At 41.7% G+C, this 17257-nt stretch overlaps 1 protein-coding gene across 3 annotated transcripts in view; it reads left to right on the top strand.

Moving 5' to 3' along the window:
* The window catches only part of USP10 (ubiquitin specific peptidase 10), a 63182-nt gene continuing 45925 nt past the window's right edge, over positions 1–17257 (top strand). The window contains exon 1 of one of the 3 annotated variants that reach the window (XM_037040271.1): positions 1–165. In XM_037040271.1, the coding sequence (XP_036896166.1) occupies positions 145–165 (21 nt within the window). In that variant the 5' untranslated portion in view covers positions 1–144. Of the gene's footprint in view, positions 166–9368; positions 9408–17257 lie in introns of those variants that run through there. The other 2 variants (XM_037040273.1, XM_037040270.1) reach the window with 2 other exon arrangements.

Raw genomic sequence — 17257 nt, 5'->3', positions numbered from 1 at the left:
GCCTACCCGCGCCCCGCGGTGTGCGATCAGTGCGCAGGCGCGGCGGCCGATGCGAGTGTGTATGTGCGGGCGAGAAGATGGCGGCAGCGGGGGAAGCAGCGTGAGGAGTCGGGCGAGCGACGAGGCTCATTGAAACGGGCCGCCATGGCCCTCCGCGGCCCACAGGTAGCTGCCGGCCCGTGCCCTCTTTGGGAAGGGGCCCCGAGCCGCGGGCAGCTGGGCACCAGGGCGGGCGGCGGGTGAGCTCCCGCACCCTGGCCCAGAGCGAGCGTGTGGGAGTGGGGGAGGGCGCCGGGACACGCTGCCCGGGACTAGGCCCCGAGCCTCCCGCCGTCTCCGCGCGTCGCCTGCCCGAGCCGCGGTCCGCCCCGCGCCAGAGTCCGCGCTCCTCGGCCTTGACGGAGCAGCGGAGAGAGGGCGGCCGGGGCAGCTCGGAGAGGGCGTGGGGGCCGCGAAGGGGTTAATCTCCGGGCTGGTCCGTGCCGGCTGTGGAAATGGGGCCCTCGTCGTCCGTGGATTCAGCCTGGGGTCCAGCAGATGCCAGGGACTCCCATGGCCTCTGCCCGGAGCGAGCCACCAAGATTTGGGGTTGCCCTGATTCCCCCGTGCCCCCAAAGGGTGCTTTCTCAGCCTGATTGACCACTGCGGGCTTGCTGGGTTTCTGGTTTTTAGATTCAAGTCATTAAGGAGCAGCCTTAGGTTACTGTTGCAGAGAAAACTCGAAATAGGCGGCCGGGACCGTACTTTTACTTGCATGTGACATCTTTTTGCACGAACCCATCTCAGCCTGGCTGACACTGTTACAACAGTATATAAAGTTTAGGGGACGTTAATAATCCCGGAGTGAAAGAAAGTAAAATGCACCTTTCGATTTTAGAGAGGTATATATGTAGAGTTTAGCTCGTATTATTCCTCTACCCCCATTACATTTTTACCCTCTGGGTAAAAATCGATATGCGATATAATTTGTCAAACTTGTAGACCGCTGATTTGTTGACATCTAATGTCTCGAAATTATTGCATTTTTGCACCATCTCGATGTGTTTTTGTATTAAATACGGGGAAATGAAACAAAGTAGCTGTATGGTAAACCGGTGGACAGTAAATCTCAACCCTTTATTAATCTATTGATTTCTGTTGCCCTTTTGGAAATGAAGTCGATTTTAATAACTTTTAATTATTGCATGTTGTGGAATTTAAAACGCGAAACCTAATTTTTCAAAAAATTGGATCTTTACACGGAGTTTCAATTTCGTTAAACTTTTGGTACTTTAGTTTGCACTAGAAGTTTGCCACTTTAACTTTATGTTCATGTGTTATCTACTTTTAAGTATTTAGTGTAGTTCTTTGCACAAAAAAGGGGCTTAGTATTTGAATACTTTTTAGAAATGTGTAATTAAAGTATTTTAAGAGATTTGGTATTTCTCTTATCCTCAACTTAAAATATTCATGTAAATAGCTTAAGAAATAAGTATGGACAGGTACAGGGTTATTGTGTAATAGAATATTCATAGTGATTTTGAAATGAAAAAAGTGGATTGTTTAGGCACAATCCACTTCTGTTATTAGAAGCACCAGTCAATGCAAAATTGACTGAAATATTAATTAGCAATGATAATTATGTAAGTATAATTGTAATTTTATTTTTATTCAGTGTCCTCCTACTGTATTTATGTTTTATACAACTGTATGGCCTATACCCATCTTTGTAAAGTTGAAGTGACAAAAATTAGCTGAACATAAAAGTTATCAGCACTTTGGGATTATTCTTTTAAAGTATGGGTTACAGGATAGTAAGTTGTAGCATGGAGAGGTTGGCAAAGGAATGGTATAGTTTCTCAATTAAAAAAATACAGTAATGAAGTTATTTGTAGTAGGTTTAATGATTGGGTCCTGCTTGAGTCAGGTTGAGAAATTTAAAGAGTTCATTTTATTCAGTTACCTGCTGTCCTAAGGCTCTTTCAGCCTGAAAAGCCGTTCATTCATTAATTCAACAAGTATTGATTGAACACTTACCCTGTGCTAAGTGACATAATATGCATATTGTGTGTTTACTATTGGGAATGACAAAGTTACAGTTTTTAAGACTCTGTGTAGGTTATGTCTCATTTCCCTACTGTTGATTGAATCCTGTTTCCTTGGATTGATGGGAAACAGTGCAAAACTAAGGAACGTTTCTAATGTCAAAAGCTTTCAATGTTTTAACATGCTTTGACAGTTGAAATGTAAGTACATCTTTAATTTATGGGTATTTGTTGTCACAGGGGTTCTGATAAAATTATTTGGGGTAATTAATTTGAACAGACCAGTTCTGCCTTAAACCAGAAGAAATTTTTGTGACCATTGCAGTCATTTAGAGTGAAATCCCCACAGTACTGCTCCCTGTACCCTAATTCGATATCGTATGGCTGCTCTTGGCTTGCTCCTCTGCAGCAGGCTCACCCCAGTCTTTACATTACCTTGGAAGGGTAGGGCCTGCACATTTTGAACTACAGAACTTCTTGGGTCCGGTTTTCAGCATATAGTGGAGTGTCACTGTATTGTTGTTGAATATCTTTATATATAGCAGTTGTGTTAGTAATTCTAAAAAATATCTCAAAAGAGACATTTAAAAAATATTTTATTTATCTATTTTTAGACAGAGGGGAGGGGAGGGAGAAAGAGAGGGACAGACATCAATGTGTGGTGGCCACTGGCACACTCCCTACTTGGGACCTGGCCTGCAACCCAGGCATGTGCCGACTGGGAATTGAACCAGCAACTGTTTGGTTCAAAGGCCAGCACTCAATCCACTGAGCCACACCAGCTAGGGCTCAAATGACACATTTTTATTGGTGTCTCACATAGTGAGTAACTGAAGTAAATAAAATTATTTGAATATAGGATAATTGGAGATACCTTGTTTCCTTTGCATGACCACAGCAAAATATTGAAACATGTCCTAAGACTAATGATGCTATTTAAAGTTTATGAGTGAATGGTTGTTGTCTCAGGGGTTTCTACATACCAGCAGTGCAGATGAGCCGAACCCAGGTCCTCACCTTCATGCTCTGGAGCCCGTGCCCTTGGGACCATAGGGTACTGAGTACAGTGAATAGTAAGTGGACCTGCTTTGGTCTAAATTCCTCTCTAGAGCAGAAGTTAGGACATATGTTCAGGGTTTGCTATCTTTTTTTAAAAATGTGGAACTGACATGATTTACTAGTGTTCCTGTAGGAAAACTTAGAGGAGAAGAGAATTACAAAGCTTAATGATTTTTTTTATTCTTACCCGAGGACGTGCTCGTTGATCCTAGAGCGAGGGAAAGGGAGGGAGAGGGGGAGAAGCATTGATTGGTTTCCCCCCATATGCGCCCTGCCTTGGGATAGGATGACACTCCATCTGACTGAGCCCCACTGGCCAGGGCGCAAATCTCCGTGATTATTTGATGCCAAGTCTAGTGGCACATTCACTTTGTACATAGCTCAGAATATAGTACTCAGGTAATTGAAAAAAAGTTGTATCATCTCTACTTGAATTAGTTACATCAAGGTTATTTGTGTTTTTACAGATTTCAGACATGTAAGTACTTGTTAATAATGGATCTGGTTTTTCCAGTGGAACATTAAAGGTGGTTGCTGAAGACACTTCTCACTGAAAATATTAATTATGAAAAACAGGAACAATGTTGCTTTTGAGCTTGTAATCAGACTGTTGCATTTCTATTTACTGCCACACATGCAAGAATCACTATGGCACAAAAAAGATAAATGTTTTGCAATGGAATTTACTGGCCGTAGGCCATTGGATTACTGTCATTTGTCACTTTAGTGCTACTTCAGCAGTGTAAATGTTCATTTCCAAAGACTTACATGTGCTTGGACTGCAGTTTTCCTGTTTATTGAAATGATTTCCCCAGAAGTCTTTCTGTGACCATTTCTGTCCATATGGGCTGGATTAAGAGGTTGTGTAGGCATAATAAAGGTAGCCCATGGGACATGTTCATGTATTTGTTTCAAGAATCAGAAATTGTAGAATCTATCATAAACCTAGATGTGGAGTCTTCAAAATGTAGACTTTTCAAAAGCTGGCTACTTTCTACTTGAAAGCTCCTCAGCCACAACCCAATTTTTGGCAAAGGACCGGGGAAAGCAGAAGCTGTCAGCCGGTGAACTCCATTCTGCTCCCTGTCTTAAAACCTGCTATGCCGTGGTTGCCCTCTCCTGTGAATAGGAGGCAAGTGAGGTATAGAGGTAGAAGTGTGGTTTGGGGCTGTGAGAGAAAGAAAATGCTGAGAATTAAAGCATGTATTCCTAGGTTTTTCTTTCTGGCTCACTTGAGAATTGTTAGGTGACAGTATACACATAGAGTGTTGGGTCAGTGCCTGCCACCAAGTGTCCACGTACTTGGAATGACTGCTCTTGTGGTATTTTTTCTGCAGCTTTTTATTGGTTATTCTTCAGATCAATTCTCAATTTATTTTTTGGTATCAGCTCAAGGGCCATCTCCTAAGCCTGCACTCTCTTATTCAAGTGTTTCACAACTAGTGCACTAGAAATGAAAGTGCATCCTAATAGACGGACTAGGGGCCCTACTGTTCTGCTCCTTTTATCTGTGTTTACTGGATGCACAAATCGGTATGCCCTTCCTCTTTCCTGGCAGAGTAGTCTTAAAAGTATCAAAAAAATTCAACATGACAGCTCCAAATTTATATTCTCAATGGAGCTACTGTGAAAAAAAATACATGTTTAAATATTAATCAAATAATGTTAAGACATATCAGGTATGCCTGGCTATAAAGAGACTGAATGTAGGAGAAAACACACATTGAGGCTGCACCTGTTGCTGTGGACGGCCGGCTGGGACAGGAAGGGAGTGCCATGCACAGTGTACCCCCTGACCCCCACCCCAGCCGTAGGCCTTAGCTGAGATCCACTGGTTGCACTGGAAGTAGTGGGGAGGGCTTTTCAGACTATTTTCTCAGCTTACTATCCTCACTGTTGACAAAAATGGAAGTTTACCATTATTGTGAATACATGTCAAAAATACCTATTTTATGTTTTAATGTGGTGAATAAAGCCAGGTATCAGTATGCAGGGTTAATTACATTTTGCAAGCCATAGACCTTGTGAACTGGGGCTGCCCAGGAGCATTGAATACATGGTTCTGCACAGGAAATTTTGATGTGCCTTTGGTCTAAGGAGGTGTTACAGTCTGTGATAATCGCTTTCACATAAGCATAGTGTCCTTTGCCCTGGATATAAGCAGTGCATTTTAATTTTTGTTGCATTCATTTAAATTTAGTTGTGCCCAATTAACTTGTGAATTTATTGGGTGTTCTGATAACTGTCAAGAGGATTTCTAGTGTTTCTTTTGCATTTCTCCTGTTTAGACTGTTTATAACTCTAGAGGAGGGAAGCGATGCCTCTCTTGAGAGACTTTCGTCTTACCTCGTTAAAATGTATACTTTCCCTATTTCTGAAAATACCAATCTTTTCCTTTTGATAGGACATGTGGAAGCTTTGGGGAGGTAGAAGAGAATTTGAAAGTGAAGTTTAATTCTAGAGTTTTGGGAGATTCTTGCCCAGTGTGGTAAAACTAACAAAAGACTTCTGTTGATATTTTAAGTAGAAATTCCCATTCAGTGGCTACCAAGATGTGTCTGTTTATTTGAGACCTGGAGTAGACCTTCTGGGTAGATCTGATAATTGGACAAGGGAAGAACATTTTTATCGTAAGACACTAAGCATTGCAGTAGTTGACACTTGGAGAATGTTGTGCAATGTATAAACTGTACGGTTATAAAAGTGCCATGGCTGGTTTGATCCTTACAGCAACTCTGTAACATTGTTATTACCATTTCATACAAGGAAAGTAAGTCTCAGAAATGTTGTGATTTTGTCACATGGCTTTTCAGTGAGTAATCAGGGACTTAAAGCAGGCCTTCAGACTTCCAAATTCTTTTCCTTTTTTACTTTGCCAAACTGCTTTTCTAGAATACACTATTAAAAGGATAACAGTTCACCTTATGACTTCCAATAGTAAGTCCTCAGTGAAAGTTAATGGTGGACAAATGAAAGATATAGATTTAAATATTTAGCCCTGGCTGGTATAGTTCAGTGATTGAGTGCAGGCCTGTGAACCAAAGGGTCACCGGTTAGATTCCCAGTTGGGGCACATGCCTGGGTTGTGGGCCAGGTCCCCAGTAGGGGGTGTGTGAGTGGCAACTGATATTTCCCTCCCTCTCTCCTTCCCTTCCCTTCTCTCTAAAATTAAATAAAATCTTTTCTAAAAGATTAAAATGTTTAAAGAAGTAATATGTTACTACTACTAAGTGTTACTAATGTGTTACTAATTAATTGCCAAATATTGTGCAGAGTACATTTTGAAATAAGTTCTTGTGTTTAAATACGAAATAAAGACATGCCATGTCTAAGACATGAAAACAATACCGAAGTAGTCAAAGTATAAGTCTCTTCCTCTCATATCCTTAATCTTCAGTTTGATATATATTTCTGTGCTTTTTTCTGTTGGGCATTTTGGGGGTTGCTGTTTCATTGTGTTGTAATACAGTCTATTCTAACTGAGCTGAACTTTTTGGAGCAAGTGTTATTTTAAAAATTACTGAAGGCATCTATGCAAATATAGTAAGTTTTCTTATTTTTACCCAATTCTGGAGCAGATACACTGGAGGTTAAAGTGGTTCATTGGGACCCAGGTTACCAAGGACTGTGCAAGTGCTGTAGGTTTCTGAGTAAGAAGTCTCTCCAAAGAAAATGTCCAAATGGCTTTGTTCTTTAAAAATATTTTGAAGACATTCAGCTCCTTAATTATAGCAGTCGTACTTTCCAGTTTTTCGGTTGTCAAAGAGGTCTGATTCAAATTCAGATTACTGTCAGTCAGTCGCTTCTGCACTAGGGAAGATTACTGAGAGGGAAACCTTTTGTTAGTTGGAGGGGTTGGTAGGTCACCAGCCTGAATGAATATTGGGGAATTGGGCGGTTAACCTGGCTGTTTGTTCCCGTATCTTCTCCAAAATCAGGTATTCTTCTCCCTCTTTGTTTTTATCAAAACACTGCAATGGGTAAAAAGAAAGCACTCTCACCCCACACTCCACCTCAGGTCCACCTCCCCAGAGACAACTGCATTCAACCATCCACTTTTAATACAATGCAAAATCAGGTCTTCCAAGGGGAGCTTTCTTTTCTGTTGGAATCGATTTGTAGGACATCAGACATTTACTCAAAAGTACATATGAAGGCTTTTGTATCTTTCATGATTGTTCAAAGCTATTTGGTGGCTGGACATTAGCAATGTGGAGCTTAAAAGAGAATTCCTGTGTTTTAGAAATTCAGAGTAGTGGGGAGAGAAACAGGTGAGTCCTGTTTTAGGGTGGTAATTCCTACAACAGAGATGTGAACAACATAATGAAAAACATTCTTTCATTCATTTATTCATTCAGCAAATAGTTATTTTGTGGCTCCTGTGTGCCAGGCACTGAGGGTTGGAGTCAGGAGCAAAAGCAGTTGTTATCCCACTCACCAGGGATCTTGCTGTCTAGTAAGGGAGACGCTTGCTAATCAGTCACAGTGATGCATTTGTTATTCCAAACAGAAATGTGTCTGGAAGGAAGGGAACAGTCTGTGGGCATGGCCTGAGGAAGTCAAGGAAAGGTCCCCCCGGAATTGGTGCTTTAGTCGAGAGCATGAAACAGTGGGAACAGCATGTGCAGTGGCCCCTTAACTGGAGGGAGTTTGGAGCATTTATGGAACTCGGAGAAGGCCAGTGTGCCTTGAGCTCAGTGCTGGAGATGGGAGGTAGACAGGGTCCATCCACCCTTGCAGCCTTTCTTACAAGTTATTGTCTGTATCCTGAGAAAAATGTGGAGGAGGGCATGATACAGCATTTCATCACGGAACCTCGTAATCAGATTGTATGTTGGGTTCCCTCTCTGACAGACCTATGTGGAATAGACTCTTGCAGGGTGATAGTGGGATTAAGGTCAGTAGGAGGGTTCTTGAACTTTTGACTAGTGAGTGTGTAGTAGATAGATACAGCACAGTCCAAGAGATATTTAGGTGTAAGACGGATTGAGAAGGAAGAGTGTGAGTGTCAGGAGAAGCTGGGAACATGCTTCTTCTAGAAAGGTAACATTTAGAAGGAAGCATGCAGACAAGGGAATGTTGGGAAGAACATGCAAAGGAACAGTCTAAAAACCTGTGGCATGGAACTGGAATAGAATTGTGGCTGATTGATGTATAGAGTGAAGTGATGGACAGGAATCGGAGGAGCAGTGAAGGACCTTGATAGTTTACCAAAGACTGTTTGATCTTGTAACCAGGTGTGTGTCTGGGAAACCACAGCTTTTAGTAAGTGGGTAGTACCATGCTGTGTTAACAGTGCTGAATGAGATGATCGTGCAGGGCAGTCGTGGCTTGTCAGGGGTATCACTCTCTGGGCTCTCCTCCAGATCAGGGAGTATACTCTTTGCTCATCTCAGCACCTCAAGGATCTTAAACCCCAAAACTTTGAAGGAAAAAAGGTAGGGCATTCTTTTGGGGACCTCTGAGGCAGATTAATGTGAGATATATAGCCCTTGAGTGTCATCAGTGATAATTGGATAGAATCTTTAGGGAAGATCTTTTGGGGACATTATTTCCTTTATTTTTTAGGGGAGGCACCTTTAAAAACAAGTATTTGTTTCTTGATTATGTGCCTTGAAAATAAGAAAATAGGAAAACTGTATAACCTATTATATCCCACGACTCTGAGATGACTGTTAGTACAAGTGTGGGTAAAAGTAGGTTTATAGTTAGTATGGAGAAAGACATGCGGGTAATCATGATTACAGTAGCTTTATTAACTCAAAAGGGTGGCACAATAATAATAACATAAAATAATGTAAATAAATAATACGAGAAGAATAAGCTGTTCCGTGTACTCATAACTGTAACTTGATCACCCTTGTATTTTGAAATGCTTCCCTTCAGTGTCTTTGTAGTAAATTTTAGACATTTGGGGTCATTTTATATAATAGTATTTAAGTTATGATCCTTAGTCATGGTCTTCTCCACATGTTCTGAGTCCAGGGGCCCTTGTGACCAGGTCCCAGGTCTGTGTTCTCGATGACTTCCATGGGTTATCTTAGCCATACTCAAGTTTCAGAGACTCCATGTGGTCTTGTTTATAGCCTTTTCCACATAATCTGTTGATCACTTTCCCAAGAATGGGATTAATGAGATCATATTTTGGACAAAATTTAAAAAAATTTACCCTCAACCGAGGACATTTTTTTTCATTGCTTTTAGAGAGAGAGGAAGGGAAAGAGAAAGAGAAAGGGAGCAAGAGAAATATCGATGTGAGAGAGAAACATTGATTTGTTGCTTCCTATAATGTGCCTGGACCCGGGGACCAAACCCACAACCCAGGTATGTGCCCTGACCAGGAATCAAACCTGAGACCTTTCGGTTACGGGATGATGCTCCAACCAACTGAGCCACACCAGTCACTCTGAGAGGTCTAGTCCAGACTAGACTGGACATAGTTGTTGGACAAATGAGGTGTTTTTTTCTTTTCTTTTTTTTTGTTTTTAAGGTGGACAAAAGTAAAGTACATTGCCATTTTGGTTTTTTGCCATAGATTTCTTCTTGGGTGATAGATTTGAGTCAGCTCTGTTTATTAGTCCATCACTTCTCTATGAAAAAGGAAAGGAATCCCATGTGTGTTGTGTGCATGGTGAGCTTTGAGGGCCTTGTGGATTTGGTGCTATTGGTGCTCCATCTTTTCTCCTATGGTCAGTTGGCTGTTCAAGGAGGCTTCCATCGTGCCGGGCCTGTGTGGGCCCTGTGCTCAAAGTGGTGGAAGGAAGACATGTCCCTGCTTGGCGAAGGGGAGCAACCACGCAGGTGGTTGTCTAACTAGAGCTCTGACAGGTGCTCTCAAGTAGGAGTTCAGGGGCCTGGGAGTGATCTGATTGGCTCAGGAAGGTTTTTTTGAGTATCATGTGGTGTGGTTCTCCATTGCCCCTACCTCTCAGCACAGCATCTTACCTTAATTGTGTGTTGAATGGATAAGTTAATTGAAGGAGGGACCAGTCGAAGGAAATAAAGAGAACATCTGGTTGTCGTTCAGTGTGTTCAGGACTGCATGTGGTTTTGTTTTGGTGTTTCTGATTCTGGCGGTGAAGAATAGGACCACAGCATACAGAATCTTAGGGGACAGATTTGCTCTCCATAGAAGAGCTAGGCTGCTGCTCGTGAAGTATCCAGATTGATTATGGTTTTTGCATTAAGAAAGCATGGGTGATGCCCTGGCTGGTGCAGCTCAGTGGATTGAGCACAGGCCTGCGAACCAGACGATCGCTGTTCGATTTCCAGTCAGGGCACATGCCTGGGTTGCAGGCCAGTTCCCAGTAGGGGACTCACGAGAGGCAACCATACATTGATATTTCTCTCCCTCTGTCCTTCCCTTCCCCTCTAAAGATAAATAAATAAAATCTAAAAAAAAAAGAAGAAAGAAACATTTTTAAAAAAGAAGGCATGGGTGATCTCTAAGCTTCCTTTAAGGTTTTTTTATAGTTCTCTTTATCTCTGTTATGTAGTTTCTTAAATTCAGGTGACTGACCTATGTATCAGGTAATTTGTTTGGTTTCATTCTTTGGGCTGTTGTTCAAGAAATAATAGTCCTGAGATCAGAGGATATTACTGATACAAATAAAATGCTTTCACCATAGCTTTCCCATGCCTAGTTGGTGGGCCATGGCAGTGATCTTTTGTTGACCCAGCCAAAGTATATGCCCGTTTCCCCTAAATTTCAGAGCCACAGAGACGTCAGCCTTCAGGTAGAGCCTAACTGGGTGTCAGCGGTGAACTTGGAAAGAACTTTACAGTTGGCTTGCCTCCATTATTTTTTATATTTCCTACCTTTATCACCTTAGATATCCCAGCCAATGTCATCATTTATTCCAGTAGTTACTTTTGGGACTCAGCAATGTGCCAGGCACTATGCATACAAAATGAATAGGAACAAGTCATCTCTGCCTGAGACCCTCTGCTCTAGGCGTGTTGCTTTCCTCTGTCCACGTGCGGCTTGCTCCCTGGCTTTTTGGTCACTCTGTGTTGATGACATTTTCTCAGGGAGGCCTGCTTTACTACTTACTTTCTAAAGTACAACCTGCTTCCCTCTTGCCATGCTTTGTCTCCAAAGCACTTACACCTTCTGATGCCCTGTATCTCTAATATTCTCACATAGTTATTTTACCTGTTTTATGTCTTCCCTTACCAGAATGTAAGTTTAATTAGAGCAAAGATTTGTATGTTTTTTCACTGATACATTCCCAAGGCCTAGAATGTAAGTGTTCAATGAATATTTATTGTGACTAAATTAATGAAAGGTATAACACAGTTCATCTATTCACAAAGTCTACAGTTGAATGTGGAAGAAGCTAATCTACTGTTAAAATCCAGAGCAAGTAACTCAGTAGCTTTTTTAGGAAAATAGTTCGCAAAGATGGGACTCATGTGAGGAGCACTCAGCCAGCAGGGGCCAGAGAGAAGGTGCTCAGTGTGACAGATACCATGTACACAGTGGCGTGGGAGTGCATGGAGACAGCCGCAGCACAGCACAGGGCTGTGTGGAGAGATGTGGCAGATGAGTCTGGAAGGGTAGGAGGGGGAGCCAAGTCTGAAGGCTTTTGCGTGCTCTGTTTGAGCTTTTTATCCTGAAAGGTCCTGAGAGCCTTGAAAGGCTGTTCCTAGGGACCAAAATAATCATATTCACATTTTAGAGAAAGCTCTGTGGTAGCCGCCTGTGGTTTTGGTCTGGAGGCCGAAGGGTGAGACTCAAAGCAGGAAGACCAGTTAGGCACCTGCAGTGATCCAGTTGAGAAGTGCTGAAGGCCTTCAACTCTCAGCCAGTGGCAGCAGGTAGAGGAAATGAAGGCTTTGGGATAACCAGGATGCATGGGGAGCTAGACAGCTTCATTTGAATGTATTTGTAGTAATGCATTTTCTTTACTAATAAATAGGCTTATGTTATTTTGTAAAGTGTTTACCCCCTTGTATTGTGAATATTCTTTTTAAAAATATTTTATTTATTTATCTTTTAGAGGGGAAAGGAAGGAGAGAGGGAGAGAAATATCAATGTATGGCTGCCTCTCGTGTGTCCCCTGATGGGAACTGGCCTGCAACAGGCATGTGCCCTGACTGAGAATCAAACCTTGATCCTTTGGCTCACAGGCCTGTGCTCAATCCACTGAGCTACATCAGCCAGGACATGAATATTATTCATAATTAAATATTTTTCTGCAGTATTATTTTTAAGTACTGCAGAATATTCACAAGCTCTATTTTATGCATACCAAAAACAGTATCATTGGCATTATTTAACCCATTTTAACTTTTATTAATTTTTATTTAATTTTTTTTCAATTACAGTTTACATTCAGTATTATTTTGTATTAATTTTAGGTGTCTGGATCAATTTTTTAGTTTCTGACTGTGAGTTGATTCTCTTCTCAGAGCTAGTTAAAGTACAATGTAGTAAACTGAAAGGCAAATGGTTTTAATTCATTAATTTTTTGGAACACAATGGGAGATATATTTTGCTAAGTAATATGGGGAAATAATTAGTGTTAATTTAAAACACTGCTTCCTTGGTGGATGGGGCAGGTCCTTAGCTGTCAGCACCCCTTTTACGCTGTTTTATTCTAAGCAGATAGTAATTTTGCAGTTTTTACTGCTAAGTAACTGGTTTTCATTAACAACCAAAGCAACTGATTAAGGGGAACATTCTGTATTTCTTCCTTAAAATTGGAAGCACAGGGTTTATATACCAGCTAACACAAGTGCTTGTTAGACAGCAATAGATTTTCTAAAGTATTTGAAGAGACCATTGGCAATGACCAGCAAGTTAGAAGAAAATCGTTTATGTAGTCCTGAATGTCCTTTAAGAGGAAGCTCTGGTTTAGTGATGCACTTTCCTTTCTGGCAGGTGGCTTTAGTAGCCAAGCTTTGTTGGTTTGGTTTCAGCATATTTCATTGAGTGAAAAATCCTGCAGGACAGTTGCACTTACAGATTTTTGCCTGTGTAGCACTCTGTTTAATGAAATGCTAGAATTTTGGTTCATTGTTGTTGGCAGTGTTGTCTGTGTGTAGTATGGGGTTTGAGTAGGTGGTCAGGGCATTCAGGCAGTTACAGAGGCTGAGCCAGGAGCCAGCAGTCTGGGGTGGTCATTGAGTGATGACGGCACAGAGGCTTCAGTGAGGGCAGGTGCCCTTGCAATCATAACAGGGAACGAAACACTAGTATTGCACTTTGGTTTAGGGGGTGTTTGTTGTGCACCACTAGTAAGGGTGTTTGGACTAAGGAACAAGAAATCGTAAAAAAAAAGTGTGGGTGTTCATATTTTTAAAGAATTCTACTTATGTAAGTGGGGGACTTCCGCCAAGATGGAGGCATAGGTGGAAACACTGTGCCTTCTCCCACAACCAAGTTTCAATACAACAAAGGTTTGGAGAACAAAGACACAGCCAAAGACCAGAAAAATTGAATTATACGGAAGTCCGACAATGACGAACCTTTCAACTGGGAAGGTAAGAGGGGCGGAGCCAGCAGCGGAGCAGGGTCAGGCAGGTCAGATCCCCCGATCTAGGCGTGCAAGTGGCCTGGACCCAGTCAGGGTGTGGGGCAGACTGACCGCGGTCGCACATGTGCGCACAGTGAGACGGACCATGCAGGCCCCAGGGGGCGAGGGCTGACGGCGGTGGCACACTTGCGTGCAGTGGGACGAAACACGTGGGCCCAGTGACAGTGGCAGCTGCGGCACCTGTGGCTGCGGCAGACGGGACGCCATTGTTCCTCTTTGACCCCGCCCCCACGTACAACGTCACAACCCAACGACTGAGTTGCCCTGCTCTGGTGAACACCTAGGGCTCCCAGCGATCCTGATACATAACAGGCATGAACAGCCCAAAAGATGGCGCAAGAAGAACTCAAAGTCCCAGAGCCCATAACTCTAAGTGACCAAGAGATTGCCAGCCTCTCAGAAGCACAGTTCAAGACACTGTTTATCAGGATGCTCACAGAACTGGTAGATTATAGTCACAAATTAGAGGAACATATGAAAGCTAAACTAATTGAAATGAAGGGAGATATCCAGGAAACCAATAGTGATGGAAAGGAAACTGGGACTCAAATCAATGGAATGGACCAGAAGGAAGAACGAAACATCCAACCAGAAAGGAAGGAAGAAATGAGAATTCAAAAAAATGAGGAGAGGCTTAGGAACCTCCAGGACATCTTTAAATGTTCCAACATCCGATTATAGGGGTACCAGAAGGGGGAAAGAAACAGCCACGAGTGGAAAATGTATTTGAACAAATAATAAAGGAGAACTTCCCCAGTCTGGCAAAGGAAATAGACTTCCAGGAAATCCAGGAAGCTCAGAGAGTCCCAAAGAAGTTGGACCCAAGAAGGAACACACCAAGGCACATCATAATTACATTAGCCAAGATTAAAATGAAGGAGAGAATCCTAGAAGCAGCAAGAGATAAGGGGACAGTCACCTACAAAGGAGTTCCCATCAGACTGTCAGCGGATTTCTCAAAAGAGACCTTACAGGCAAGAAGGGGCTGGAAAGAAGTATTCCAAGTCATGAAATCCAAAGACCTACAGCCAAGATTGCTTTATCCAGCAAAACTTTCATTTAGAATGGAAGGACAGATAAAGTGCTTCTCAGATAAGGTCAAGTTCAAGGAGTTCATCATCACCAAGCCCTTATTATATGAAATGCTAAAGGGACTTATATAAGAAAAAGAAGATGAAAAATATGAACAGTGAAAGGACAGCAAACTCACAGTTATTAACAACCACACCTAAAACAAAAGCAAACCAAGAGGACAGCTAGATCAGGAGTGGAACCATAGAAATGAAGAACACATGGAGGGTTAGCAACAGGGGAGTGGGAGGAAGAGAAGGGGGGAGAAGGCACAGAAAATAGCATAGACGGGAGGTAGAAAATAGATAGGGGGGAGGGCAAGAATAATGGGGGAAATACAGAATCTAAAGAACTTGAGATACGTGGTTATAAACTAAGGGGGGGAGAATGGTGGGGGAGGGAGTGTGTGGTTGGAGGGGAATGAAGGGGGGGAATAGAACAACTGTAATGGTATAATCAATAAAATATATTTAAAAAATAAAGAATTCTACTTATGTAAGTGAAAGATTAGTACAATGGTCCTTTGCTTTCAAAGGCTGTTTTTAGAGTACAGTTTTATCTCCCTTAGTTGTAGGTGTGCATCAGTTAATTAATTTGTGCATGAATTTAAAAATCAACTGCATTGTGGTATAATTTAATTAAATGTACTCATTTTATGTTTGCAGTCAATTTTTGACAAATGTATGCACCAGGGTAACTGCCACCACATTCAAGATACAGACTGTTTCAGTTGCCCAAAAAGTTCCCTTATGCCCCTTTGCCATGAATCCCCACCTCTACCCAAGCAGTTACTAATCTGGTTTTTGTCACTATAGGTTGTTTTCCTTTCTAAAATTTCATTTACATGGATGTATACAGTGTACTCTTCTATCTGGCTTCTTGTTCTCTGCATCACATTTTTTAATTTGTCACATTTTTCAATTTCATCCATGTCGTGTGTAGGAGTTCTTCCTTTTTCAGTGCCGAGTAGTATTTCATTATAGGGATTCATCACAATTTGTGTATCTCTTCACCTCTTGATGGGCATTTATTATTCCAGTATTTGACCACTGTGAATAAAATGGAAACGGTTGACTACATTCACAGACAAGTCTTTGTATGGACATATGTTTTCTTTTCTCATGGGTAAGATAACTAGAGGTGGACTTTTTGGATCATACAGTATGTTTCATTTTATAAGAAACTGGCAGGCTTTTCCAAGGTAGCTATATTGTTTTACTTGGCACCAGCAGTACATGAGAATTCCCCCTTTTTCCACATTCTCATCAATACTTGGTATTGTCACTCTATTGTCCATCAGTTTAAAAAGAAACATAATTTTTTGTCCATAGGGATATGAGTTCATGTTTATGACAGAAAAGTGAATCTGAATGCAAATAGGTTGTTCTTAGTGAAATACAGTCTTTTTTTTTTTTAAGTTTAAACACAAAAGAGAGGAGGACAAGAAAGTCTTAAGAAAATGCTCTCCTATTTATTTTTAGAGAGAGGGAAGGGAGGGAGAGTGGGAGAGAAACATGGATCTATTGTCTCTCATGGGCTCCCCCCAGGGGCCAGGACGGCAGCCCAGGTATGTGCCCTGACTGGGATGGAACTGCCAGCAGACGTCCACCAACCGAGCCGTGCCACTCGGCAGAAATGGGTTTTTAAAAGGCTGACCAGTCCTGATGCTTTCTGATCACATCCATGATCTGCTTTGCCCGCCTGCCCACCTGCCTGCCCCCCCCCCCACTGCCTCCTTTTTTTTTCTTGTAGATTTAAAATTTTAAAAGTTGACTTTTCCTTAGTTAGGGAGACCATGTCGTCAAAATAGGTATTTTAAAAGCTTTTTGTAAAGTTTAATTCAGTTTCCCTCATATTTAAGTGTTATATTTAAAAATCAGATGTTATATCTTGATTATGTTTAAAGATTATATTTAAAGATGAAAATTGTACTCCTGGCTGGAACTTCTCGGGTAATAGTTAAAAACAATAAAAACCAGTCAGAGTGGTTCAGTTAAATTTTTGTTGTGAATATATGGAGGTTATCATTTCTTATCCTGAGAACTTGATTTGTTGTGGCTTTTCTCTTTTCATTTTCCTGAATTCACTTGTTCAGCAAAGCTATTTTAAGCACCTACTATATGCTAAATACTGCATTAACTGCCAGTGATACAAATGACTTTAACTTAGTTCCTGTTTTGGAGGCATAATAATATATGTACAGTAAATTTCACCCGTTTCAAATGAATAGCGTTTGATGAATTTAACAAATGTATGTATTTTTGTCATCACCTCCACAGGCAAGATAATCATTTCCACCATTTCCGTCACTCCCAACAGTCCCCCCAGGTTTCCCTTGTGCACCTCTGCCACCTGTCCTCTCGTTCATCCCTGGCCCCCGCAAAGATAGAACTACAATGGATCCTTGAACAACACTGGGGTTAGAGCTCTGACTCCCATTGTCAGAAGTGGTGTATAATTTTTTAAAGATTTTTATTTATTTACTTCTTAGAGGGGAAAGGAGGGAGAAAGACAGGGAAAGAAAGAAACATCAGTGAGTGAGAGAGAAATCGTTGGTTGTCT

Source organism: Sturnira hondurensis, unplaced genomic scaffold, assembly GCF_014824575.4.
Source record: "Sturnira hondurensis isolate 20B ecotype Veracruz unplaced genomic scaffold, ASM1482457v3 Scaffold0002597, whole genome shotgun sequence".
Classification (NCBI taxonomy): Eukaryota; Metazoa; Chordata; class Mammalia; order Chiroptera; family Phyllostomidae; genus Sturnira; species Sturnira hondurensis.
Note: the sequence above shows the minus strand (reverse complement) of the source record. Positions and strands in the feature narration are given on the sequence as shown.